Source organism: Drosophila takahashii, chromosome 3R (assembly GCF_030179915.1).
Source record: "Drosophila takahashii strain IR98-3 E-12201 chromosome 3R, DtakHiC1v2, whole genome shotgun sequence".
NCBI lineage: Eukaryota > Metazoa > Arthropoda > Insecta > Diptera > Drosophilidae > Drosophila > Drosophila takahashii.
This window is the reverse complement of record NC_091681.1, coordinates 6385170-6412714: the sequence shown is the minus strand read 5'-3', so window position 1 is coordinate 6412714 and position 27545 is coordinate 6385170. Positions and strand designations below refer to the sequence as shown.

The following is a 27545-nucleotide window of genomic DNA, read 5'->3' as shown; positions in this document are numbered from 1 at the left end:
TTTATGCGATAGTTAGGCGATGTTTTCTCGGTGCAACTCTGAATTCTTTCTATTGACTGTGAAAGTTGGAACGATGACTGCGAGAACAAATCAAATCGATGGCGGGAAAAAATTAAATAATACATGGGCTTATTGTTTTTTGGCCATTGTTGAATTATTTGTAGTTTGTTATGAGCGGAAAAGCAGGATGCCATGAGTGGGCCAAAATGTAAGCTGTTCTGTGTACGAAAAGATAAATGTTTGCAACTCGAAAATACTGTTTAATATTGATTGTACTACACTCAGAAAAAAATCGCCCTAAATTTTAGAAAATCGCCTTGAAATTCAGAAAATATTTCTATTTTTCAGAAATATTTTTCTAAATAATAAGAAAAACTTACCCTGATTAGATTAACTCCTCTTGTAATCCACTTTTAAAAAAATTTTCTGTTATTCAGACATAAGAAAAAATCGCCTTACATTTTAGGAAATTGGCCCAATCGGTAGCCTAGGGGTCTAATGCGAGCGGATTATTTGTTTTCTATGCTTATATTCGGAAGCGTGTGTTCGATCCCACGTCGAGGCGGACATTTTTTGCGTCTTTTTTTTTAGACGCATTAATATGTATACTTTAATACAAATAAGGATTTAGGTAAACTAACAAACACATAATAGATAAATAAGAGTATAAACCTAGAACCCAAGAGAACAGAATGAGAATGTACTTTGTACAGCGCCTCTCGTGATGCTTCTCTGGCGCAGCTAGTAGAGTGTTAGACTGCAAACTGTGGGGTAAGGGGTTCGATTCCCGCGAGCGACCAATGTGTTTTTCTCAAGATAGTAAGTTATTTGATTTTTATGTTTATCATTAATAAATAATATAATAATTTTAGTTATTATTTCAGTTACAATTTAAGAATAAAAGTGTGTTTGTGTACAAACATCGTGACGTCATCCATTTGTTTAAATAGAGGAGAGAAAAATAAGTTGAGAAACGGGAACCCCAACAACAACATCCCACACCGACAGAGGGGTGGGGTGGAGTCGGCATAACTCCCGATTCCCCGATTTGTTTTTTCTTCTTCTTATTCAATTTTGCAAAAACTGACCCTAAATTTAAGAAATTTTTGTTCTGATTTTTATACCCTTGCAGAGGGTATTATAATTTTGGTCAGAAGTTTGTAACGCAGTGAAGGAGACGTTTCCGACCCCATAAAGTATATATATTCTTGATCAGGATCAATAGGGGAGTCGATATAGCCATGTCCGTCTGTCCGTCTGTCCGTCTGTTTCAATACCGTTTGCGAGCTCAGTTTAAAAGCTAGCGCCTTGAAACTTTCACAGTCGTCCTAAAACATGTGTACGCAGATCAAGTTTGAAAGCCGACCCGATCGGACGTCTATATCCTATAGCTCCCATAGGAACAATCGGATATAGCTTTCACAAAATGAAGATATTTCGCTCAGTGTAAGAGCTTTTGACATGAATCTTATTCTTTTACGCATACCTTGATCAGGGTAAAAGCGCGTGCCGATCGGACGTCTATATCTTATAGCTCCCATAGGAACAATAGGGTGAAATCGGTCAAAATTTGACGTTTTTCAGGATATTTCGCTCAAAGTATAAGCTATTCCCATGAAACTTTCCAAATCGTATTTTTTTGTGCGTACCTTGATCAGGGTAAAAGCGCGTGCCGATCGGACGTCTATATCATATAGCTCCCATAGGAACAATAGGGTGAAAAATTTTAAATTTTTATTTTTTTCAATTTGGAATATTTTGTTGTTTATTAATTCATGTTGCAATTTTAGTCAAGTTTTCATTAGTCAAATCTGCAAGGGTATTAAAACTTCGGCTTGCCGAAGTTAGCTTCCGTCCTCGTTAGAAATATTTTTAAATCCTTGCAGAGGGTATTATAATTTTGGTCAGAAGTTTGTAACGCAGTGAAGGAGACGTTTCCGACCCCATAAAGTATATATATTCTTGATCAGCATCACTAGACGAATCGATCTAGCCATGTCCGTCTGTCCGTCTGTCCGTCTGTCCGACTGACCGTCTGTCCGTCTGTATGTCTGTTTCAATACCGTTTGCGAGCTCAGTTTAAAAGCTAGCGCCTTGAAACTTTCACAGTCGTCCTAAAACATGTGTACGCAGATCAAGTTTGAATGCCGACCCGATCGGACGGCTATATCCTATAGCTCCCATAGGAACAATCGGATAAGCTTTCACAAAATTAAGATATTTCGCTCAGTGTAAGAGCTATTGACAAGAATCTTTCTAAATCTTATTATTTTACGCATACCTTGATCAGGGTAAAAGCGCGTGCCGATCGGACGTCTATATCTTATAGCTCCCATAGGAACAATAAGGTGGAATCGGTAAAAATTTAACGTTTTTCAGGATATTTCGCGCAGAATATAAGCTATTTACATGAAACTTTCCAAATCTTATTATTTTATGCATTCCTTCATTAGGGTAAAAGCGAGTGCCGATCAGTCGTCTATATGCTATAGCTCCCATAGGAACAATAGGGTGAAAAATTTTTAAATTTTATTTTTTCTATTATAAAATATTTTGTTGTTGCTATTCTTGTCAAGTTTTCATTCGTAAAATCTGCAAGGGTATTAAAACTTCGGCTTGCCGAAGTTAGCTTCCGTCCTCGTTTATTTTTATTTTTTTTTTTAGAAATATTTTTTCTTAAAATCAAGGCGAGCTGCCTTTAGCTTAAAAAGTATGGCGATTTTCTAAAATTCAGGGCGATTTTTTTTGTATGTACTCCTATAAAGTTACAATGTTGCTATAAATTACCAAAACAGCACAAATTTGGTTTTGTTTACAAATGTTTCATATTAATATTGGTTAGACAGAACGGAGTGTGGGGTATGGGAGGTTAGGCTCTACCCCAGTCAGCAATATGTATGCATACTCGTTTTAGGATATGTTATAAATGTTCAGATATGTTTATGGGGTTGCAAACTTCTGACTGAAATCATAATACCCTCTGCAAGGGTATAAAAACGTATAAAGTTGCACGTTGTTCCTCTAAGCCGTTATCGAGATATACTAATTTAAAGTTTAAGAACATTTTTTAAGTTCTTAACTTCAAAAATTCATAGCGCCCCTAAATGGACACCAAAAAATTTTTAAAAAAATCACAAATGATAACCAAGGCAAACTCTACGAGGTACCCGAGTTTGAAGAAAATCTAAAATCTCATATGCGCAGTTGAGAAATTCTTACCCAAAAGGATAAGGAGAACGCAATTTTACGACAGTTTTCCCGAGTTTAAATCCCCCTTCGTTAATGTTGAGCTGAGCCACTGCTTCTTAGTCAGCTGTTATTGGATGGTGGATGGCGGATGTAGCTCTGTAGGAACATAAGTTTCACATTTGTCAAAAGTCCCAACCGTTTCACACGGATGGACTCTACGGGAAGAGGCTATAACTATCGCACAAAAGAGCCCGTCAAAATTGGATGGCGGACTATCTAGGAACTTTTCGGAACTGCAAAACCTTACGGACCATCCGTTCAACGGAAAGTCAAATGATTAACATTTCTCCTGAGGCTTAAAACAAAAATGTTTTGATGCTAGGTTTTTCCCAGCAAAATCACTATGGACGGCAGTCCATGTAGTGACGAAGCGCACCAGGAGAGTGTGCGAAGGCGACTACTATATATACACGAAGAAATAAAAATCTACTGTGATGGTCCGATCATAATGATTGATACACCTATCGAAAGGTATTGCAAAAACTAACAGGATTGCATACCAAGACTCTAAGAAAATCAATTGGCTTGGGAGAGAGAGCGGTGAAAGTGAAAAAGTGAAAATTTCGAAATTTGGAGCTGTTGGGGCCGGTGGGGATAAATGTGGGGTTTTGGATAAAGTTTAATATAATATTTAATTAAGGTTTTAGGTAATTAATTACAGCGTCTTTGAATTACAGTGTCTAGAGGTTTTGATAGGTTTTATAAATCGCGAACGTCGTTTCTCTCGTCTTGATGCGTCGTCTTCGGCTTCCTTCATAAAACTCAACGGCTCGTCTCTTGCCGCTTGATCTCGTCGTTTTTCATTTTCGCACTTCTCGTCGTCTACTCGTCGTTTTCGCAATCCTCTTTAGGTTTTCCCTTTGCTGCTAATATTGTCGTTACTTTTTAAATGATACTGTTCGTTACTATTCAAATTGAACTTGTTGTTACTTCTAAGTTATTCTCTAATCTCGTCGTTACTCTTTAAATGAAAAGTGTATAACAAACACACAATTCCCACATTCGGCCATCCTGCGTAGTATTCGCCTCGAATGCTTAGTTATCAGAATCGTCTGAAATGGTTGATATGTTGTTGTTGGTCGGCCAAGGCTTCATATACTCGGCACAACTTGAAGATTTACCAGGACCGTAGGAGTTTCCCAGCTTCTGAACGTCATACGAGTTGTTGGATTTAACCCTTGTTACCTGGTATGGACCCAAAAACTTTGGTTTTAGTTTAAGGCCAGCACCGAATTGCGTTCGTTTAATGGCAACTAGATCGCCCTGCTTGTACTTGTTTGCTTTCTTGCGTCGTAGGTTGTACGATTTTTTGTTCTCGTTTTGTAGTTTTAAAATTTGTAGCTTGGATTTTTCTCGGAGATCGTCGCGGCCATCTTTGAAAGCGTCTATTGTTTCCTTCTTGAGCAAGTCCTGTAGCTGGTGATCTTCCTTGGTGCGCATTTTTACTCCAATCAAAAGTTCAAATGGTGTGGAATCGATACTTCTGGTGTATGTTGAATTTATGGCCTGTTGCACTTTGTTGACATGTTGGTACCATTTTGTCGGGTTGTCCACGCTGAGCTTGGAAAGAACTGAGATGATGATAGCGTTCAGTCTTTCAACTTGACCGTTGACTCTGGGTAATCCTGTGGTAGCTTTTATAGGCGTTATATTTTCCTCTTCGCAGTATTTTAGGAACTCCTGGGACGTAAAGGCTGCACCTCTATCCGAAATGATGAGAGAGGGGTTGCCAAAAATCGCGCTTTGCTGTCGTAGTTTAACAATGACGTCATTTGTTGAGGTTGACTTGGTTGGATATAGCCAACAGAATTTTGTAAATGAGTCAATAACGGCAAAAATATGTTTGTAGTCCTTACTAGTTGAATCAAGGGGTCCAAGAAAGTCTACATGGAATGTGTGCAGCGGAGCTTCGTCTTTGCTTAACGGATGTAGAAATCCTTCTTGTTTTCCTCGTTTGCGGTTTGTTAGAATACAAGGGATGCAACAGTTAATGTACTTCTCAATCTTTGATTCGATGTTTGGGATGAAATAGTCTTTGCAAATAAGATCTTTGGTTTTCTTAACTGCAAAATGACCTCTGTCATGAGCACGGCTTATTATTTGGCGCTGCATGTCCTTTGGGACAACGATTAGTTCGATGTCATTGACGAGCTTGTGGATAATTCCAGACCTTATGAAGTAATTATCGTGCGATATTGCACCGTTGTCCAGAATTTGTTTTACGGCTTTTAGGTGTTCGTCTTGACCTTGTGCTGTTTTAATTGCAAGAGTGATGCTGTCTTCTGTGATGGTCAAAACTGGATGGCGACTTAGCGCATCCACGTGCCTCATTTGCACACCTGGACGGTGAAAAACTGTACAGTTGTACTCTGCAAGTGCCATTACCCAACGACTGATCCTTTTGTTCAAGTCCTTCTTTCGCATCGTTTTGTTGAATGCGTCGCAGTCTGTGAAAATTTTGAAGAACCTGCCCAAGAGATAGACTCGGAACTTAGAGACAGCTTCCACAACGGCAAGGACTTCTAGTTCATAGCTCGGATATTCCTTTTGAGCCGGTGTCGTCTTTCTGCTCATGTAGTAAACGGGGTGCAGATGGCCATCTTCCGGAGATTTCTGCATCAGGACTGCGCCAAATCCATCCTGAGAAGCGTCCGTGTGAACTTCTGTTTCATAATCCTGGTTATAGATACTCAGAACTGGACTCTCTGTCAACATTTTCTTCAGAGTATCAATCGCGACTTGCTCGATCGTTCCTATTACGATTTTTGTATCCTTCTTTGTCATGTCTGTGAGTGGTTTCGCAATTCTGGCATAATTGGGAATAAACTTTCGAAAGTACCCAGACAGACCTAAAAAGCTTTGAAGTTGCTTCAGTGTTTGGGGATTGGGAAACTTCACAACTGCGTCTATTTTTTCAGTGCTTGGATATAATTTACGGTTCTCAATAATATGACCAAGAAATTTGATGCGTGTCTGAAGAAAAGCGCATTTTTTCATGTTTAACTCCAGGCCATATTCCTCGCATGTTTGGATGACTTCTTTAAGGTTCAGCAATGCCTGTCTTTCGTCGCTCGAAGGGATGATTATGTCGTCGATATATGGCAAGGCGATGCCTCTCTGAGTTAGCGGTCGAAAAATGGCATTGATATGGCGCTGAAAAACTCCGGGGGAGTTTGACATTCCAAACGGGACCTTCCTGAACTGATATTGGCCGCTCTGCGTCACAAAAGAGGTGTACTTGCGACTCGACTCAGCAACTGCCACGTGAAAGAATCCATTTTTCAGGTCTATGGTGCTGAATATGTTTGCGTTCTGGAGTCGATCTAATTGTTCGTCTATGAGAGGTAATGGGAAGTGGTCTTTAATAATTACCTTATTTATGCGTCTGTAATCGACACAAAGTCGAGGAGAACCATCACTCTTTTTGACAAGAACAACAGGACTCGTAAACTCGGAATTAGATTCCTCGATAATCTCGGCTTTCAGCCACTCGTCGATTTGCTCTTCAACTACGCGAGATTCAGCAAACGGTAATCGCCGCGGTCGCGAAAATATTGGGCTTTCGTCAGCAAGAACGATTCGCATCTCGACGCCAGTTGTCTTTGTTTTCTTCGGCTCGTAGTTTGATATTAGCTCACGAACTTCCGTTTGTGCACCCACAGTGACCGCGTTGTTTTTCGAAATATGGCCGAACTCGTTGCATTGGAAGCACTTAGGGCCTTTCTTTTTGTTGTTGCAGTCGTTGGAAACGTGACCCTTTTCTCCACAATTATAGCAAACGCACTCTCTTTTGTAGCTTTTTATCGAACCGCTTTGGTTTTTGATTGAGCTGACTGACTTCGATTTTTGCTTGTCACTTTCGGTTTGGTAGTCCTTCAGTTTATTTTTAAATTCACTTAAATTTCTTGCGCCGTACAAAATTGACTTATTTACCGATAGTTCGTCAATCCCGTCAATGACGTACTGCATAAGCGCTTCTATTTCGACACTCCCACGCGAGGCGATGTCCTTCATGCGGTAGAAGTATTCGTACCCGGTTTCGTCTTTGCGGCGTTTTGTTTCGTCTAATTGCTTGTGCACTTGCTTAGAGCTTACATTAGAACGAAATTCAGCAAGCAATGCATTTTTAAGCGATTCCCACGAGTTTAAACCGCGTTCGTTGCTGACAAAAAGTTTGGCTATACCTTTTAGCGATTTTTTTGCGAACACTAATTTTTGCAAGTCGCTCCAGCACATTAGAGATGCCGTATCGTCGAATTCGCGCAACCAAGTCTCCACTGGTAAAACATCGGTACCATCGAGAACACGAACCGACTCCTCAACATCGCGAAAACTCAAGGCAAAAAGTGGAGAGTTCTTGCTCTCTCTGTTCTCCGAACCACGAACTACGCCATTTGTCTGATTTTCTCGCCCGTTCTTAGAATTGGCGGCCTTTTTCGCATTCCGTTGCGCACTCGTTTCGTTGTCGTTTTGCATTATGCTTTGGGCACTATTGAAAAGTTGAGAGTTACTGAGGCTATTTCCCCCAGGGTCCCCCTCGTCCACTGAGTCCTCATCCTCTTCCTCACTTTCTTCGTTACCAGTAGCTTCTAGCAAGCTATCACTCTGCAGGTTGTTGAAAATGTGTGAGAAAATATCGTCCACTTCATGGGATATTTTGAGAACACCACAAATGCTTACAAAATCACGGTCACTTATGTTTTCGCTAATATAAGCAATTTTGCGCCTGTATTCATCACTTTCTTTGCTAATGCAAAAACCACTAAACTCGCGAAGCCTCTTACGGTTGTTTCTGTCTCCTTCACTTTCGAACACAAATTTGTGTAATGCAACAATGCTCGATTTACTGCTCGATTTAAGAGTTCCGGCTATAATTTCACCCAGTTGCGGCATTTTGGCACAGTGATGTTTTTAATTTCTATCCACCCAAGTATGGACAAAAAATTTGCGTCGTTTTTTATTCTTCTTTGCGATACACACACACACTTGCGCGGTACGGAAATCGAGTACTTTTTCCCGGCGAGCCCTCAAAATGTGGGGTTTTGGATAAAGTTTAATATAATATTTAATTAAGGTTTTAGGTAATTAATTACAGCGTCTTTGAATTACAGTGTCTAGAGGTTTTGATAGGTTTTATAAATCGCGAACGTCGTTTCTCTCGTCTTGATGCGTCGTCTTCGGCTTCCTTCATAAAACTCAACGGCTCGTCTCTTGCCGCTTGATCTCGTCGTTTTTCATTTTCGCACTTCTCGTCGTTTTCGCAATCCTCTTTAGGTTTTCCCTTTGCTGCTAATATTGTCGTTACTTTTTAAATGATACTGTTCGTTACTATTCAAATTGAACTTGTTGTTACTTCTAAGTTATTCTCTAATCTCGTCGTTACTCTTTAAATGAAAAGTGTATAACAAACACACAATTCCCACATAAATGCCCCCTCGCAATGTTTTAATTGTATTCCTTTTGAAAATACCCGTCGAATGAGGGGTCATATGTCAAAATCTGACGCTCCGTTCAAAAGTTATAGCCAAAATAAGATTTTCTTCGTCTTCCCAAAATGAAAATTTAATTCTGTTTGTCAGTTTGTCCAAAACATGTTTTTTAAGTTTTGAAAATTTGATATGACGTTCATCACATCGATATAAAAAACTTTTGTTTTACCACTTTTGGAAAAACTCGCTAGTTTAGCGGGAAAACAGCTATAAGTAGCTAAAATTCGGAAAGCCGTAACTTCTATACTACTAAAGCTACAGGCTTGTGCTGCATCTCGTTTGAAAGGTATTTTTAAATGCTATAAACGCCTTCTATATGCAATTTGTGTAAATGTAATACTTAAAAAAATATGAACAAAAGACAATTTTTTAAAACTTTTTTTTAGCTTTTTTTTATTTTTCTCAAAAACGGCTCTAACGATTTTCTTTAAAACCTTAAACTGTATAGCCCTTGAGATTCCTTAAATTTTGGTATATAACACATTACTGTAAAAAGTCACGTTTAAAAGTTATTTTTATTCGAAAATAGCCACTTTTGCCAGCTCGAACAATTAACGCTCCCTGAGTATTGAATTTTGTGGGAGGGTATCCGAACTGTATTTTAGGGTCATGGAATCAGTAAATTTGCACTTAAGAGTTCCATATAGGAATCTTTTGTTCTACGACTTTTGGAAAAAGCCGCTACTTTAGCGGGAAAAAGCTAAAAATAGCTAAATTTCGTTAGTTTGTAAGTTCTACACTACTAAAGGTACCGACATGTGCTATACATCGTTTTAAAGGTATTTTGAAATACTTAAACGCCTTTTTAACTTAATTTGTTTTAATACAATGGCTTACAAATTATGATTGACCAATTTAAATTTAAATGTATGTATATATTAGCTCCTATGAGAGCAAATGTAAACAAACAAAAACTTCTGATATCAAATAAAAACACGTCTTAACGAGGTAAAAAACTAGTGACGATCGCACCTTCAACATACAAAAGTTCTGATATCAACATTTGTGACGAAAAATTATTACAGTCGTCATTAAATAGACTTTCTAATATTTTCTCATTCGGCACGCTGCAATAGAAAATGCCTGTGAAGGGAAAAAGACTGGAATAGTTTGCTAGGGCGGGCCGAATGAGAAAATATTAGAAAGTCTCTTTAATGACGAGTGTAATAATTTTTCGTCACAAATGTTGATATCAGAACTTTTGTATGTTGAAGGTGCGATCGTCACTAGTTTTTTACCTCGTTAAGAGGTGTTTTTATTTGATTAATAATAACTGCAAAAAAAAAATGTCAAAATATTTTTCCTAGTTTTATGATTTTTTGAAAATAGCTAAGAATGATAATTTTAGCCGCTTTTTCCACCTTTTCATACAAAATTTTACTGAGCTCGTTCCATTCAAAAAATTCAGTGTATTCTTACATCCTAAAAATGGCGGCCGTGGAAATTTTTCTGTTATTTAAAAAAGTAGGACACCTGCGGATCTACAAGTCTGTAGGTAGAAGCTTTCTGAACCTAACTTACAGAAAATATCTCAAAAATTCTTGTTGTGACACTCATTTAAAGTTAAAAATCAATTTTTGTAATATTTTTTTGTTTATTTTCTTTTACACAAAATATGTAAGTGTACAAATTTCACATTTGTATTTCTATAAAAGCATCATGATGATCGAAGCATTACTTTTTAAGATACACGATCCGCAGCAGAGAAAACATTTAGGGTATTCAATTGCGTTGCAAACGTTTGAAAAATGTTAGCAGTTCCATCAACAATTTTCGTACAAGTAATTTTTTCGCGATTGTTGGGGCACAGGCCCCTCTTCTAGACTATTACCAAAGATCGTTCACAATTTTTGTGTGGCAAACTTACCAATTTAACACTTTTACAACGCAATTGAATACCCTAATTGTTTCGAGAAAAACGCATTTAAACTTTAAATTTTAAAGTAAAGCACAAGGAAGGTGGGTGTCGACATCCTGGTGTAAGTTCCAAAATAGTTTGGATTTCTACGTAAAACTTTCATGACACATTCTTAACGATTTATTCTACCAATTTGAGAAATAAAAAAAATAAATTTTTTTTATATGAATCTCCCTCCTGAACAGTGGAAATTTGCCGCCCTAGGCAACTCCCTATATTGACTATTTTACAGATTCATTTTCTGATACAAAAGTGTGTTGAAATTTTGCTAATTGGTTTGTAAGGAAAATACATTTTTGGTCTAATATATTTGCTATTCTTTTTTTCGTCGGTTACAAAATATTTATAATTGTCATTAATGTCAATTTGTCGTCCTATATTATCTGGGTATTTTATAATACTATATTTATACCCTTGCAGAGGATATAATGATTTCAGTCAGAAGTTTGCAACGCAGTGAAGGAGACGTTTCCGACCCCATAAAGAGTATATATTCTTGATCAGTTTTCCAATCGAGTCGATGTAGCCATGTCCGGCTGTCCGTTCTTCTGTCCGTCTGTTTCTACGCAAACTAGTCTCTCAGTTTTTAAGCTATCGGGTTGAACTTTCCCAAAAGTCTTCTTTCTATTGCAGGTAGTATATATGTAAGTCGGAATCGGCCGGATCGGACAACTATATCTTATAGCTCCCATAAAAAAGATCGGAAAAAACGCTAAAAACAGTTCTAGCTTCGGTGTTTTGTGAAATATTATATCACGGGCAGTCACGCAATACAAATGTGGTGGGACGAACACACAAAATTTCTGAGCTAGTCGCGGCGTTTACGTAGCGATCCAACAGTTGAAAACAGTTCGTCACAAATATATATACTTTATGGGGTTGCAAACGCTTCCTTCTAGCTTTTACTCACTCGGTGCAGTTCCAGGGATTCCAGATTCAGCGTTTCTATTTTAATTTTGTTTATACATAAGTAGTCAAGAATCAAAACGCCTACTTCTTACAAAGTTACAATGAATTTTCTTATATTTGTTTGAATATTCCTATGGGAGCCTTAAGATATAGTGGTCCGATCCGGCTCGCTCCGACATATGTACTACCTGCAATAGAAAGAAGACTTTCGGGAAAGTTTCATCGCGATGGCTTTAAAACTGAGAGACTAGTCCGCATAAAAACGGACAGACGGACAGACGGACATGGCTAGATGGACTCGGCTATTGGTGCTGATTCAGAATCAAATAAAAACAACTCTTAACGAGGTAAAAAACTAGTGACGATCGCACCTTCAACATACAAAAGTTCTGATATCAACATTTGTGACGAAAAATTATTACACTCGTCATTAAATACACTTTCTAATATTTTCTCATTCGGCCCGCCCTAGCATACTATTTTAGCCTTTTTACCTTCATAGGCATTTTCTATTCCAGCGTGCCGAATGAGAAAATCTTAGAAAGTGTATTTAATGACGAGTGTAATAATTTTTCGTCACAAATGTTGATATCAGAACTTTTGTATGTTGAAGGTGCGATCGTCACTAGGTTTTTACCTCGTTAAGAGGTGTTTTTATTTGATATCAGAAGTTTTTGTTTGTTTATATTTACTCTCATAGGAGCTAGTATATACATTTTAATTTAAATTGGTCAATCATAATTTGTAAACCATTGTATTTAAACAAATTAAGTTAAAAAGGCGTTTAAGTACCTTCAAAATACCTTTTAAACGAGGTATCGCACATGTCTGTTGCTTCAGTAGTGTAGAACTTACAAACTAACGAAATTGAGCTATTTCTAGCTTTTTTTCCGCTAAAGCAGCTGGTTTTTCCAAAAGTCGTAAACAAAAGTTTCCTATTTGGAACTCCTTAAAACAATTGAAATGATTCTATGAGCCTAAAATACAGTGGATACCCACGCACAAAATTAAATACTCAGGAAGCGTTAGTTGTTCTGAGCTGTCAAAAGTGGCTATTTTCGTTTCTGAATAACTTTTAAACGCGATTTTTTACATAAACATGATATATACCAAAATTTAAGGAATCTCACGGGCTATACAGTTTAAAGTTGTAAGGAAAATCGTTAGAGCCGTTTTTGAGAAAATTAAAAAAAAACTAAAAAAAAGTTTAAACAAATTTTCTTTTGTTCATATCTTTTTTACTATTACATTTACACAAATTGCATATAGAAAGCGTTTATAGCATTTAAAAATACCTTTCAAACGAGATGCAACACAAGTCTGTAGCTTTGGTAGTATAGAAGTTACGGCTTTCCGAATTTAAGCTATTTATAGCTGTTTTCCCGCTAAACTAGCGGGTTTTTCCAAAAGTGGTAGAACAAAAGTTTTTTATATCGATGTGATGAACGTCATATCAAATTTTCAGAACTTAAAAAACATATTTTGGACAAGTGGACAAACTGACAAACTGACAAACAGAATTAAATTTTCATTTTGGGAAAAAGAAGAAAATCTTATTTTGGCTATAACTTTTGAACGGAGCGTCGGATTTTATCATATGACCCCTCATTCGACGGGTATTTTCAATAGGAACACACAACATTGCGAGGGGGCATTTATCCCCACCGGCCCTAACAGCTCCAAATTTGCACTTTTTCACTTTCACCGCTCTCTCTCCCAAGCCAATTAATTTTCTTAAAGTCTTGGTATGTAATCCTTTAAGTTTTTGCAATACCTTTCGATTGATGTATTACTCATTACGATCGGACCATCACAGCAGATTTTCAATTTTGCGGCTATATAATAGTAGTCGCCTTTGCAAACTCTCCTGGTGCGCTTCGTCACTAAATGGACTGCCGTCCATAGTGATATATATACTTTATTTGGTCGGAAACGTCTCCTTCACTGCGTTGCAAACATCTGACTGAAATTATAACACCCTCTATAAGGGTATAATCACATAGGGTTCGAACCCACAACTCCACGACATCGAAAATAAACGCCCTAAATATTCGAAAAATAGAAAAATGAACCCTAAAATGATTTTTTTTGTCACCTGCCTTGAATTTATGGCAAATTTGTCGTGAAAATAGAAAATTTTTTTCAGTTCAAGGGCGAACATTTTTTAGGGCGATTTTCTAAAATGTACAAAATTATTTTTATGAGTGTAGGGCTGACTTAGGGGCATTTTTCGTTTTTAAGATATATAAATAAAACCAAGACTTTCGCACGCGACACCGATAGAAGCGACTTTTTTGATTTCCTGCTTAACTTTCGATTGTAACGAAACGTGAAGGAATATTTAATTTTTTATTGGCATCGAAGTGACTGTCACACGCTACATGTTGCACGCGACAGATTTTTCCGTCATTTTCTTAGGTGGATTTTCTGTAACCTTAACGTAAAAAATACCAACAAATACAAAAAAAAGACTTTTTTGTCCATATAACAGGTATTGTCCTGGAAAATTATCCAAGGATACTCAATTTACTTAGCTTAGTTAAGGATCCATCTAACTAGAATTTGGCTTGGTTGACATCCCCAGTGAATTGCCCATATGAAAAGAGTGTATAATGATTTCAGTTACAAGTTTTCAACGCAATGAAATTCGACCCCATAAAGTATATGTATATATTCTTGATCAGCATCACTATAGTGACTCGTCTATAGACGAGTCGATCTAGCCATATCCGTCTGTCCGTTTGTCCGTTTCTAAGCAAACTAGTCTCTCAGTTTTTAAGCTTTTGAGATGAAACTTTCCCAAAAGTTTTCTATCTATTGCAGGTAATATATATATCGGAACCGACCGGATCCGGCGACTATATATTAAAGCTCCCATAGTATAATGAAAATTACAATCTGAAACGAATAATATTTTCAAAGCCGGCCTTTTAAACAATAAGAAAATCCATTGACTTCTATGGAAGTTATATGATGGGACGGTGGTAAAATTATGAGATTAACATATGCCCATAATATCAGTGAGTAATTAAGTTGTGCAAAAGTTTCAACTTAAGCATGTAAGAATTGTACTCGTTATAGGGTTTCCTTAAATTACACTTATAGAAATATTTACAGGGATCGCAAGTAAGAGTTACTTTTTTAAAAAAATTGACAAATAAGTCTTATTTTTCAATTTGTATTATAAAAGTTGACAAATAACTCTTATGCTTCAATTTTTATTATAAAAGTTGACAAAGAACTCTTATTTTTTGATTTTTATAATAAAAATTGAAGCATAAGTGTTATTTGTCAACTTTTATCATAAAATAAAGATTGAATTGAAACAACTCTTGAACTGTGGCGTACATTGGTTTAGAATTTAAATATATATAATCTACGCTTTAATAACTTTCTGTTAATATGCCATATGTCCCCAAAATATTTTTGATGATGTAACAAATATTATTAATTTAAAAAATATGTTGGGGACATATGGCATATCAACAGAAAGGTATTAAAGCGAAGATTATACATATATAAATTTTAAACCAATGTACCCCACAGTTCAAGAGTTATTTCAATTCAATTTTTATTTTCTATTATTATTATAAAAGTTGACAAATAACTCTTATTTGTTGATTTTTATAATAAAAATTGAAGCATAAGAGTTATTTGTCAACTTTTATAATAGAAATTGAAAAATAAGACTTATTTGTCAATTTTTTTAAAAAAGTAATTCTTACTTGCGATCCCTGAATATTTATCCAAACTCGCACTAAAAACTGACTTTTCGCCCGTGGATTTAGAAAATCGCACGTAAAAAGGGGTAGCTCCCGATTCGCTATTCAAATTTGGATAAATTTAGGGTAATTTTTCTTTAATTGGAAAAAAATGTTCTTGGTTTTTGGGTGATACATCCTAAATGTAAGGTGTATTTTTTTAAAAGTGGGGTCGAATTTTCTATTACACAGGCCGACAGTGTTTTTGTTGCAGCCCTATGGTCATTAAATTGTGTTAATATATACGTACATAAGCATACCTGCACACTTGGTTTTCGAGTTAAACGGTTGGTATTTGTGCAATCGCGGTTTGAAAAATAGCAACATTTAATGTTTTTATTTAAGATATCTTCGAGGGTTTGTGCTCAATTGTATTAAAACCTATGCAAAAAAAATTGCTTAGATGCCCTTCTACATAATTGCATTTAAGGTTCCATCATAATTTGAGTCAATCAAAGCCTATGATCCGTTGAAGTAATTTGTTCACCTCTATTCACAACCATCTTGATGCGGTGAATATTTGCCAGGCATCTAAAGGCGTATTCCCGAAATTTTTAAGATAAATTCCATTATTGTACTTCAAAGGATGAAATTTATAAAATTTTTTACATAAGAACGTAAAAAGTAACAAGTATTTTTAAGTCACTCTTACGTAACGAGTTGGTCGTGATTTTACACAGTAGGTTTTTTAACGATAACAGTGGCGTAGCCTTAATATTGTGAGGTGGAGATTTTAAACAGGCATTCTAACACCTTAAAAATATAATTTTTAATGTACGGCGCCTACTGTTAGCCAAATTGAAAGAGAAATTTTTACGAATATTTCCAATATTCATTTAAAATGGGATATACAAATTCTTGTTACTTTTCGCGTTCTTAATGCGGTTATTCCACGACATTGTTCGGCTCATTCATTAGGCTTAGAATGGTACAAATATATATACATTTACTGGGATTTGTTCGGAAAAAATTGATTGGCCACATAGAATTTAAACGTTAAGTTTAAACTTTATAATGTAAATAACTTTAACTGGTCAAATCATTAAGGTTAAAAATTGTAAAATTAATAGTGTGTATTGCCATGAAATTAGACAATTTTAAAATGTTTTGGGCTGTACAAAGAACATATGTAATTCGGTTAAATTTTCCATATCCGGAAATAATTTTTAGAAAGGTAATTTTATATAAATTTGTATACTATATTATTTTTAATTCGCAACGGAGTATTTAGGCCTCTGAAATAATAATATATATAACAATTTTTCTGGCTAATTTTTGAATTAATGGAAATTTTTTTCCATCTATTTTTGACCATTTTAATCAATTATTTTCTGGCTAATATGCGTTTTTATACTGCTCGATCTGGACATTTACAAAGCTTTCTGAGCTTTCATGGTTTACTACTTGTATGTCTTTAAATTGATCTAGCATATTATCGACTTTGGGGTCTTGAATTTCTGATAAATCCTGGTGAAAACACTGTTAATCTGATGGTTTCTCCTTATTTATGGAAAGATCATGAAGATCATTTTTTATACCCGTTACTCGTAGAGTAAAAGGGTATATTGTATTCGTGCAAAAGTATGTAACAGCTAGAAGGAAGCGTTTCGGACCCCATAAAGTATATATATTCTTGATCAGGGTCACTAGCTGAGTCGATATAGCCATGTCCGTCTGTCCGTCTGTCTGTCTGTCCGAATCAGAGAGCTGCAACGAGTATGATCGAGTACGATCGATCATCGCGCGATCATTTTTGTTTAATCCGGTAAACTCACTCGGCAACGAATAATCACGAACAAACCCGAAAGCCAAAGTACGATCCGATCAACTACCCGACTCGCTTCGTAACGATCAATGATGTGATTTTGAACTTCGGGTGTATTGAACAAAATGATCGTTTCGAAGCGCTCAATCGTTCCCGATGACTGCGACCTCGAGTCCATTGTACATGAATAGATTGTGAACGGATTAATATGATTTCTTGTGACGACGAAATAAAATAGATGGAGAGTGCACTTCAATGTATATTACACAAAAAAAAAACTTGGTAAAATTGACCAACAAAGATAGTTACGTAACTATTAAAATGGTTACGTGTATTTTGTTTTTGCTTTGGGTTTGTGTCTTTGCTAATTGTGTGTATTTTGTTGTTGTGAAATGACTATTTACTTAGTAGAATTGACAATTTTGCTGGTTGGGGCCTGTTTGACAATTATTACAGTTGATTTTACCAAGTTTTTTTTGTGTGTGTACATTAGGGTGGACTTATTTTGTATGAAATTTCTAAGGCCATGCTCTCACCCCTTCATATATAACCTTTTTGTATCCTTAATCCATTAAAGAAAGAAAAAGTAAAAAATAATTAGTTTTAGGCGGTGCGCAACGGCTTTAAAGTTTATTACGCATATTTCAGATTCATCTAGATGCCGTAGACTTAATTTTATACTTTGACAGTATTTAAAAAAGTATCTTAATCACTTTCCCGAGCTTTTTGACAAGGGATGAAGTCGTTGATAAAATTCGAGTCCCTGGGAGGCAATTACAACTTAAAAATAACAATAATAACGAATAATCAAGGACTTTTAGAGTACAACTTATAAATATTACGGACTCTGAAAAATAAGAGTTTTCTTCTTTGACGAAAATTTTTATTGGCGAACGCAAAAGTGATAGTTAATCTTTAAAATTGTAAAATAGAATCTCTATTTCATTGTGGGTCGCAAAAAAAAAAAAATGGTGAGTCGGGGATCGAACTCGCTCCTTTTTGTTCGGAGACAGAAGCTCTACTGGCTAGGCTACGTCCAACTTTTAATATTCATGAAATACATTTCTACTTGACTCTTTTATTCGAGCGAAATTAAAAAGTTGACATGTTAAAATCTGACAAGAAATGGAATGGGGTAAATTCCTAGTCTTACACTTAATTTTTAGCGAATCTTTAAGGCCATTGCGCACCGCCTAAACGATGAAATAAAATTTTTCTGTTTTCGCATAAATTTATTGGACACAGAAACCTACCATTTAAGATGCTGAGCTCAGTTGACCTTAAAGAAGTCCACCCTAGTGTACATATATGTTTATTGAGAAATATTTATTCCATATGGGCACTTCCAAAAAAAAGTCCACCAAGCCAAAAACCTTGAAACTTGAATAAAAGATATTTCCACATGATTTTGCCCCGATATTAGTTTCTAAATAGTTTGATCCTGAGCTTAACTAATAGAAAGAAGACTTTCGATAAAGTTTCATCGCGATAGCTTTAAAACTGAGAGACTAGTTCGCATAGAAACGGACAGACGGACATGGCTAGATGGACTCGGCTATTGGTGCTGATCAAGAATATATATACTTTATGTGGTCGGAAACGTCTCCTTCACTGCGTTGCAAACATCTGACTGAAATTATAATACCCTCTACAAGGGTTAAAAACCATAAATTCAGTGGAATTCTTTATAATTGTTCAGCCATTTTTGATTTTTATGTATCCACTATAGCTGTGAGCAGTGCTGCAGTTGCGGGGTCGGGAAAAATGTATATTTTCAAATTGCGCGCGCAATATTTGTTATATATTTTACTTTTAGGTCGTCGCAATGTATCATGAGCGTTCAGCAGAACAAACTTGATTACTGATTACTGATCCATCAGTGATCAGTGATCATGTTGTTCTGCTAAACGCAGCCACTGTCTCCCTAATAGCATTGCCATCCTCGTCTACGGCTTCGAAATCAGTAGTAACAAGAGAGAACGCTATAGTCGGGTGGCCCGACTATCAGATACCCGTTACTCAGCTAATGGGAGTGCGAAGGAGATGGAGATAAAAACTTTGATCCGCCGTAACTTTTTAACGAATTGTCCGATTCATAAAATTTCGATAGGTATTCATAAACACAATAAAACTGCATATTTACACACAAAAAAATTTGATTGGTAAAATTGACCAACAAAGATAGTTACGTAACTATTAAAATGGTTACGTGTATTTTGTTTTTGCTTTGGGTTTGTGTCTTTGCTAATTGTGTGTATTTTGTTGTTGTGAAATGACTATTTACTTAGTAGAATTGACAATTTTGCTGGTTGGGGCCTGTTTGACAATTATTACAGTTGATTTTACTAAGTTTTTTTTTGTGTGTACTTTTCCGAAATATTGACATTTTTAAAATCGTAAAAAAGCGATTGTGGGCGTTAGAAAGGGCGTGGCACCCTTTTAAAACAAACTTGCGCTGCGTAGGAACTCCTAGAATCTGCATGCAAAATGTCAATCTTCTAGCTTTTATAGTTTCCGAGATCTCAGCGTTCATACGGACAGACAGACAGACGGACAGACGGACATGGCTATATCGACTCGGCTAGTGACCCTGATCAAGTATATATATACTTTATAGGGTCGGAAATGCTTCCTTCTATCTGTTACATACTTTTGCACGAATACAATATACCCTTTTACTCTACGAGTAACGGGTATAAAAAGGGTACGCCTGGAAAGTAACTTATTTAAAAAATTAACGCAGAAAACTGCATTGTTATTTACTATCTGTCCATTTATCCATGGTGCCTCCGTATAGATCTAAAAATATATGAACTAAATAAAATAATCAAAATAAAAATGTACCCCAAAGCCAACCTTTTTCAATAATAAGCCGCAGCTTAAAAACAAATTTTTCTCTTTCACTAGCGTACTCCTTTACTAAATTTCGGCTTACAGTGCACTATCGGTGCACTATCAGTGCACTATTTTTGCATAAACGCAAAAAATTAAAGTTACTAATTGAAAAAACAAATATTTTTTTTTAATACTAAAATAGTTAAACTTATTAAAACAATTTTTTAAAAAAATTTACGCGCCACCGATAACACTGTGCAGCATTTTTAGTGCTTTTTAAATTTACCTCGATGGATGCTATATTTTTGGATTCGTTACGAATTCCCAAGTTAAACTGCGTTTTCCAAAAAGTTCCCCGACGCAAGGATTCTTAGCAAAAGGACCTCAAAGTTCGAAAAATGCTGAAATTGGCCAACTTTGCGGAGTTCTCAGAGGCAAATGGATGCATGGTTTGATTCGATGTTAAAGTTTTTTAAAAGATATAAACATCAAACCTTAAAAAACACAGGGCGGCACTACTACTACTATTTTGACCGCAGCTGTATGCATTTATGTTTATACCCGTTACTCGTAGAGTAAAAGGGTATATTAGATTCGTGCAAAAGTATGTAACAGGTAGAAGGAAGCGTTTCCGACCCCATAAAGTATATATATTCTTGATCAGGGTCACTAGCCGAGTCGATCTAGCCATGTCCGTCTGTCCGTCTGTCCGTCTGTCCGTCTGTCCGTCTGTCCGTCTGTCCGTCTGTCTGTCCGTCTGTCTGTCTGTATGAACGCTGAGATCTCAGAAACTACAAAAGCTAGAAGGTTGAGATTTCCCACACATATTCTTTGGCTTCCTACGCAGCGCAAGTTTATTTTAGCCGAGCGCCACGCCCCCTCTAACGCCCACAATCCTTCACTAACGATTTTAAAATGGGTCCTGCGCCCACATCTTTAAAGATTTCCGAGAAGTATAAATGCAATTTTGTTGTGTATATTTATACCTATCGAAATGTAGAAGACATTTTTCAAATCGGACCATTCATTAAAAAGTTATACGCAATCAAAAATTATATATCTATCTCCCTCGCACTCCCTTTAGCTGAGTTACGATTATTAGTCGGGACACCAACCCGACACAGCGTTCGCACTCCCTTTAGCTGAGTGACGGGTATTAGATAGTCGGGACAACAACCCGACTATAGCGTTCTCTCTTGTTTTTGACTATGTTTTCTAAAATTTGTTTCTCCTTAAAAAAAAACCTAAAATTATTCTAAGTATGGCGTTTGAAAGATAAAGAGTGTATCTTTTAAAAAACATTAACTTCGAACCAAGCCATGCATCCATTTGCCTCTGAGAGCTCCGCAAAGTTGGTCAATTACAGCATTTTTCGAACTTTGAGGTCCTTTTGCTTAGAATCCTTGCGTCGGGGAACTTTTAGGAAAACGCAGTTTAACTTGGGAATTCGTAACGAATCCAAAAATATAGCATTCATCGAGGTTCATTTTTGATGCTGCATAGTGTAATTTGTGCTGTGCGCCCACCGACAAATTCGAATTGCGAAAAACCTTTGACCGATGCCCAATTTTTTTTTTATCTTTTCCCTAATGAATCAAACTTAATTTTTTAGTGGTTTTGACCTTTTTAGCTGGTGAAGAAAACTGAAAAAATACACTAAAAAATATTGATCATTTATTTATTGGAAAAACATTTTTTTAAAAATTTAAAAAAAATGCTTTTTTTTAAGACATGCTTCCCAAATTCAGCCGAGCAATGCCCAAATATGCCTATAAAAACAGAAAATTCGACACTAATTTTAGTAAAATTCACCTTAATTTTAGGGCAAATCACCCTTAAAACAGGAAAATCTATGTTAACTCAAGAAAAATCATGAAAAATTTAACCAAACTTCCATTGGGATTTTTTATAACACTTTTTCTAAATAAATGGGCGAATCGCATAGGTCCTATTTTTATTGGCGATTTTTTAAGTCCACGGGCGAAAAGATAGTTTTTGAGGGCGATTTAGGGTAACAATTTATATTAGTGTATGAATGCTAGTTCGAAAATGTTTAGTTATACTAAATTTGTTGCATTAAAAAGCACGCAAGCGATTAACTTTTTTAATTAAGTTAAGTATGTCTGCAGAATTTAAAGCACGCTCCAAAGTTGTCCCCCTTTTTCATTCAACTTTATTTGCTAGGACGAACTTTTGGACGGTATTGGAATAATGACTAAAATGCACAGCCAAGTCAGAGCGAAAGGATGAAAGGAAGACTGCACAATCATCTGGCACAGAGAATCTCCGAATTCCAAACACTTAGGAATTTCATGTCTAAACAATGCTGCCTGCACAACGACAGCAGCTTCGATTGTTAAGGAGAAGTTTTACCAAATTCCAATAAATGCGTCCTACAATAAAAATGTGAAAAGAATGATTTGCGGTGGTAAGGGCGACTCCGTGAGGGTAGAAAAACTGTCACCCAGTGCTGAAAATAAAATACGGTATTTGTGGAATTTTTCATAATGCTTTTAAAAACTCTTTATTGGAAATTAACTCATTCTATATTAAAATACAATTCAACAGTAAATACAATACAACATATTACAATGCAATATAATTCAATTTAACTCGTTCAATACTGGTAGTCGCCTACAGCATTTGTTTACTCGCACTTGCCAGGGCGAGAATGATTAGTTCATGGACAAGAACCTTGGCCAAAGAACAATATTTGTTCGACATAAAAGTCGACTTTTGTTAAGTTACTCTTATTAAATTGTTCTTGAAATTCCAGAATGTTAAATTTAGCTTTGATAAATGGTTAGGGTGGTGACTATTATTTAGCTGCATTCGGTTTTTATTGGGTATATTAAAGACGTTATTTTAAATATATGCCATTTCCAAATCATACTCTATTCTTTTGAAAGAATTCCCAATTAAAAATTATGGATTTTTAACAAAAACAGGTAAGTTGTCTTCATAATATAAAAAAAATTATTATTTCTTGATGCACGTGACAAAACTATTGTTTCACTTATATGGGGCTCTAAATAACGCATTTGACTTTAAGCATGCTCCTCATGGCTTCTTTCAAGTTTGATTTCATTCGTCTTTGATTAAATTTAGGTTTTCATGTATATATTGAATCGCAAATTTATGATTGAATAGGGTATAGAAACTTTAATATATTATCTGAATTCTTTGTATATGTATATATTTCTTTGTTTATTAATTTACTTGATCATATCAATATATGTATATGCAAGTATAGTTCATAAAACTTTTAACAATAATTTCAGTCGGTCATTTTGGTATGTAAATTATATATACTTAGACTCTATAATTCCTATGATTTTTGTTTTTGACTCTTTCTTTTCAATTATTTCCCTACTTATTTATATAATTTAAATTGTAAAATCATGAGATATTTAAAATTAAGACACGAAATCGATTTAGTTAGATGTGATTGTTTTATTCAAATGATTGATGCTAAAATCATGTTTATCTATTCCAAGTTCTTATAAAATGATAGCTCCGCTAAACAAATATTTAGCACATCTGCCTAGTCGGTATATCAAAGATAACGAATTGGAAAATATATTTACTTTTCGGCGAGCCGAACCAGGTATTTTTCGTATTATATAGTAAATGGTTATTTTAATGGAAATGTTAAAATTTGTAGAAACACGCATTTGTCGTGCAGGAGAGATAAAAATAAACAGGAAGTCGTCTGCATTCAGCAATACGTGATATCATTATAAGGACCTTAACCTAATACTAGACTTCCAGTAGGGTCAATGGAATTTCAGGTACTTTAAAAATCTTATGAATTATTTGGCAATTAACGTATATATTCGAGCCACGTACATTTCTCGAAATCATTCATGAATGCTATAAGAAAGTGCACACGGCACCGAAAGACTTTGGGTATGCGGCGATTTTGCTATTCTAATTGCTTTAAACTAATGTCGTTGTTGATTCATCTCTGATTTCACATTTGGTTTCTACGATTTCTTCTAGTCAGTATATGTATGTAGATGTATCATAATTTTGCTATATTTTAATCGTTGTGCCTATGGAATAACCGAAATCAAGCCAACTCTAAAATAGCTCAATTCGTTTCAAGTACAAAGGAACTAACTGATTCAATGCATCAATGTATTCAATGTGCGTTGCTTAGCGCTTAACTAAAATAGTTATACTACTACTACTCAAATATCCAACGTTTTCAAACATGCTAATACAAAAATGTTGATTCTCACGCTTGGGTCCATCTACAACTTTCTCAAAGAGGGGACCGGTAAAATTGTCTTATAGTTGGGTTATTACAAAATAGGCAATAGGGCTAGTTTGATAAAAGTGCATCCACATCTTGAAATCGCTTAATGTAAACCTAGTTTAGACACAAGTTAGTATAGCCGCCATGGAGCAGGATTTGGCAGGTAATGCACGTTGAAGGGTTGAAAAGAGCATAGTACTTTGTATTACTCTTTCACATATACACACTTGCCAAAGCTGGCCCGTACGCGTGCATTTGTGCAATCTGAAACCGAATCGGGGTATGACTCTCATCCTCAAGACCTTGGTTCAGAACAAGTTTCTCAATGGGCAATTTTTAAAAGCGTCGCTAAGACGTTTTTTCAACTTTGCTGAAAATATAAACAAGACAAAATCAGTTTAATGGTACACAAACTTAGTAGGGCATGAATAACTTAGAAAAACTGCCTAAAACCGAAGAGTAGAAAAACTATAAAAATGAAAGGACATAGTTTGTTTTGAGTTTCATTGTTATTACCCTCTAATTTTCTTTTAGTTTGTATTTCTTTTTGGAATTAAGTGGAATTTAAAATGGTCTTCTTGTATCTGTGCCTATGTGGAATTTTATGTCCATGTTGTGTGGTGCGGTATAGAAAATGGTTGGCTATGCAATTACCTACCTTTCCAGGTGTAGTCGGCGGCGGTTACACAACAAAAAGTTACATTGCCTAAAAATATCTAGTCTTTTTCGTATAAATGACACATACTTACTCTTTTGATGCCTAACTCAAAATGGTACGTAGATAACTCATTAACGATTGATTGATAACATGGCGCATTCCAAAACACATTTTTTACAAAGTCTTCGGCAGCTTTTAAGGCTTTACAGCAGAGCAAAAATAGACAGCAGATGTTGGCCTTTCGACGTACATGTGGTTCTGACAATCAAACTCATGGATGTACATAAATTCAGGTGTGGACTGTTTTGAACTGCAAGACAGGCACTTTGAGGAGCAGATTTAGACATAGATAGACAGATCGATAATACAGAGAGAGAGAGAGAGACAGAGAGCGAGAAGGAAAGAGAGACACGTACACATAGATAGAAAAACATATAGACGAACAGTCATGCCAAATTAAGTTCTCTATACGTATCATATATCAGGCAGGTAGAAGTTAGAGTGTAATCAGGACTATGTATTTGGTCGCATGGAGTGTAGTAAGGTAAGGTAATGGTAACGCCTGGAGATAATGGCCGACTCAGAATTAAAACCAAATGTATTTTTGTGTTTTCTCATATATATTTATACATATATATTTATTTTATTATACCTTTTTTGTTTGTTTTAATTAAATGTTCAAAGTAACAATATAATTAATCAACTATTAACGATTTTTTTACGTTTTTGTTTTTTCTTCTGTTTGTTTACTCTTTTGTTGTGTATAGAACTTCTTTCACATCTAATAATGACTTGAATGGTATTCTTTTCAACATTATTATTATTTATAATTTATGTCTGTTGTTTCTCTATTAAATTCATTTCCCTATTAAGTTACACATATATATGTAAGTTACACATATACATATATATGTATGTGTATATATATATATATATATATATTGATAATCATATATCATAATTATCTCTGGTTTCGTGAACTTTCTGTTATACATATAATTACATTTTCATTACTATAATATTAACGGTAACATAATATTAACAAATTATAAATGAACGTAAAATCGTCAGAACCAATTAACATTTTAAACATTTATGATTACGTTAAAAACTTGGTTATGATTGAATAATATGTTTCAATTTGTTGAGTTCGTTTTCTTTATTTTTCAATTTATTAAACAATTAAGTGACCTTCAACTTCATATATGTAAGTATCTCAGAGAAAAACGCAATAGATATAGTAGAATCTAGGTAAACATTTTCTATAAGTATTTAGAAAGCCATTACTTTATAGATTTTATAGTTTCGAGCTTGAAAAGATTGTAGCTAAGATATTTGGATACCGATTCAGTAATAGAGTAGCGACTGGGGAACCAAAGCTTGGGATTGCAAGTACCTTTCCTTAGGGTAGAGTCACCTTTTCTTATTATCATCTATTCGCTACTCATGGTCTAGTTTTCTGAGCCACGTTAAGGCATTCATTCATTAGTTTGATCGTTCCTAACTTTGTATGGAGCGAGGGGGCACTATAGGATTGCTTTATTAGGTTGACATAGAGGGGCATTAAGCCATTTTATTTAGTTGCTGTCCTACCGATATGCGAAAACAAGAAATCTGACATTTTTTAGAAAAATTATGGGGCAAAGCTTGAAATGCTAAGACTTGAAGATATAGATATTAGCTTTCAATTGTAGATACAGAAAGTTGAATATTTATCTTTTTCATTTATGCAGTTTATTGCAGGAAGGTACACATATAATTCGTTGCTATTTATTGGATCTGTACACAATTTCAAGCATTTACAACACCATATAGCCATTTAAATGCATATGCATATTACTGGTGACTATGTTAAGTGAAAGTACACGAATGTGTTTATGCAGTGGCATAAGCCACACTAAGCCACATCCAAAATTAGTTCACAACGTTTATAAATATGGTAGGGAATGTTGGATTGCAAATTGCGATGATTTAGTTTAGATGATGATGTTATTCATGTAGCTAGTTGTTTACTTCTATTGTTTGCGTGGATAGAATAATTAACCTCTTATAATACACATTTAGATACTTCTGTAGTTGATGTTGTTGTTGATGTTGTTCTTGTACTGGCTGTAGGCGTTTTCTTGTGCTGTTGTTCTGGTTGTTGTTGATGATATTTATAAAACACCGAGAGTACATGTCTAGGAAGGACCATCAAATCGTAGTTGTGAAGAATTGGTAGAATTGTTGTTGATGTTGTTGTAATAGTTGATATTGTTGTTGTTTCGTGTTGTTGCAAATGTTGTTCAAGTTGTTTTCAGATATAGAATTTGAGGCAGAGTAGAAGTGGCGCAGATTAAAGATTTTAAAGAGAGTGTTTTAAAACAAAAAAGAGAAAGAGAGAGAGAGACAACAGAGAAAGAGAAAGAGAGAGATATTTATATATATAGAATGCAGTGTGATTAAAACATTTATTATAGTTAGTATATTAAGTTTAGTTTAGTTTAATTTGACAAGAGAGATATTCGACTGAGAAGCTATACCCGGTTACCCGGAGTAAAAATGTCCTTTCCGACTGCAAGACTGCATCGATTCAATACAAACTGCTTAAATGCACGCTTCATATAGACTCAATAATGTTTCTAAAAGGTCGACTATTTAATTTCACAGTCAGGGAGGGCATTGTACAAATATAACACATATGTATCTTACATGTGATAT

At 35.4% G+C, this 27545-nt stretch overlaps 1 protein-coding gene across 13 annotated transcripts in view; it reads right to left on the bottom strand.

Moving 5' to 3' along the window:
* Window positions 1-22415: 22415 nt before the first annotated feature.
* Window positions 22416-27545, bottom strand: part of cpx (synaptic transmission protein complexin) — a 28495-nt gene continuing 23365 nt past the window's right edge. For 10 of the 13 annotated variants that reach the window (XM_017136876.3, XM_017136882.3, XM_017136881.3 and 7 more), the window contains one exon: window positions 25433-27025. Coding sequence is in view for 2 of the 13 variants with exons in the window: in XM_070216164.1 (XP_070072265.1) it covers window positions 24496-24557 (62 nt within the window). In the remaining 11 variants the exon portion in view is untranslated. Of the gene's footprint in view, window positions 24558-24845; window positions 27026-27545 lie in introns of those variants that run through there. The other 3 variants (XM_070216164.1, XM_070216165.1, XM_017136875.3) reach the window with 2 other exon arrangements.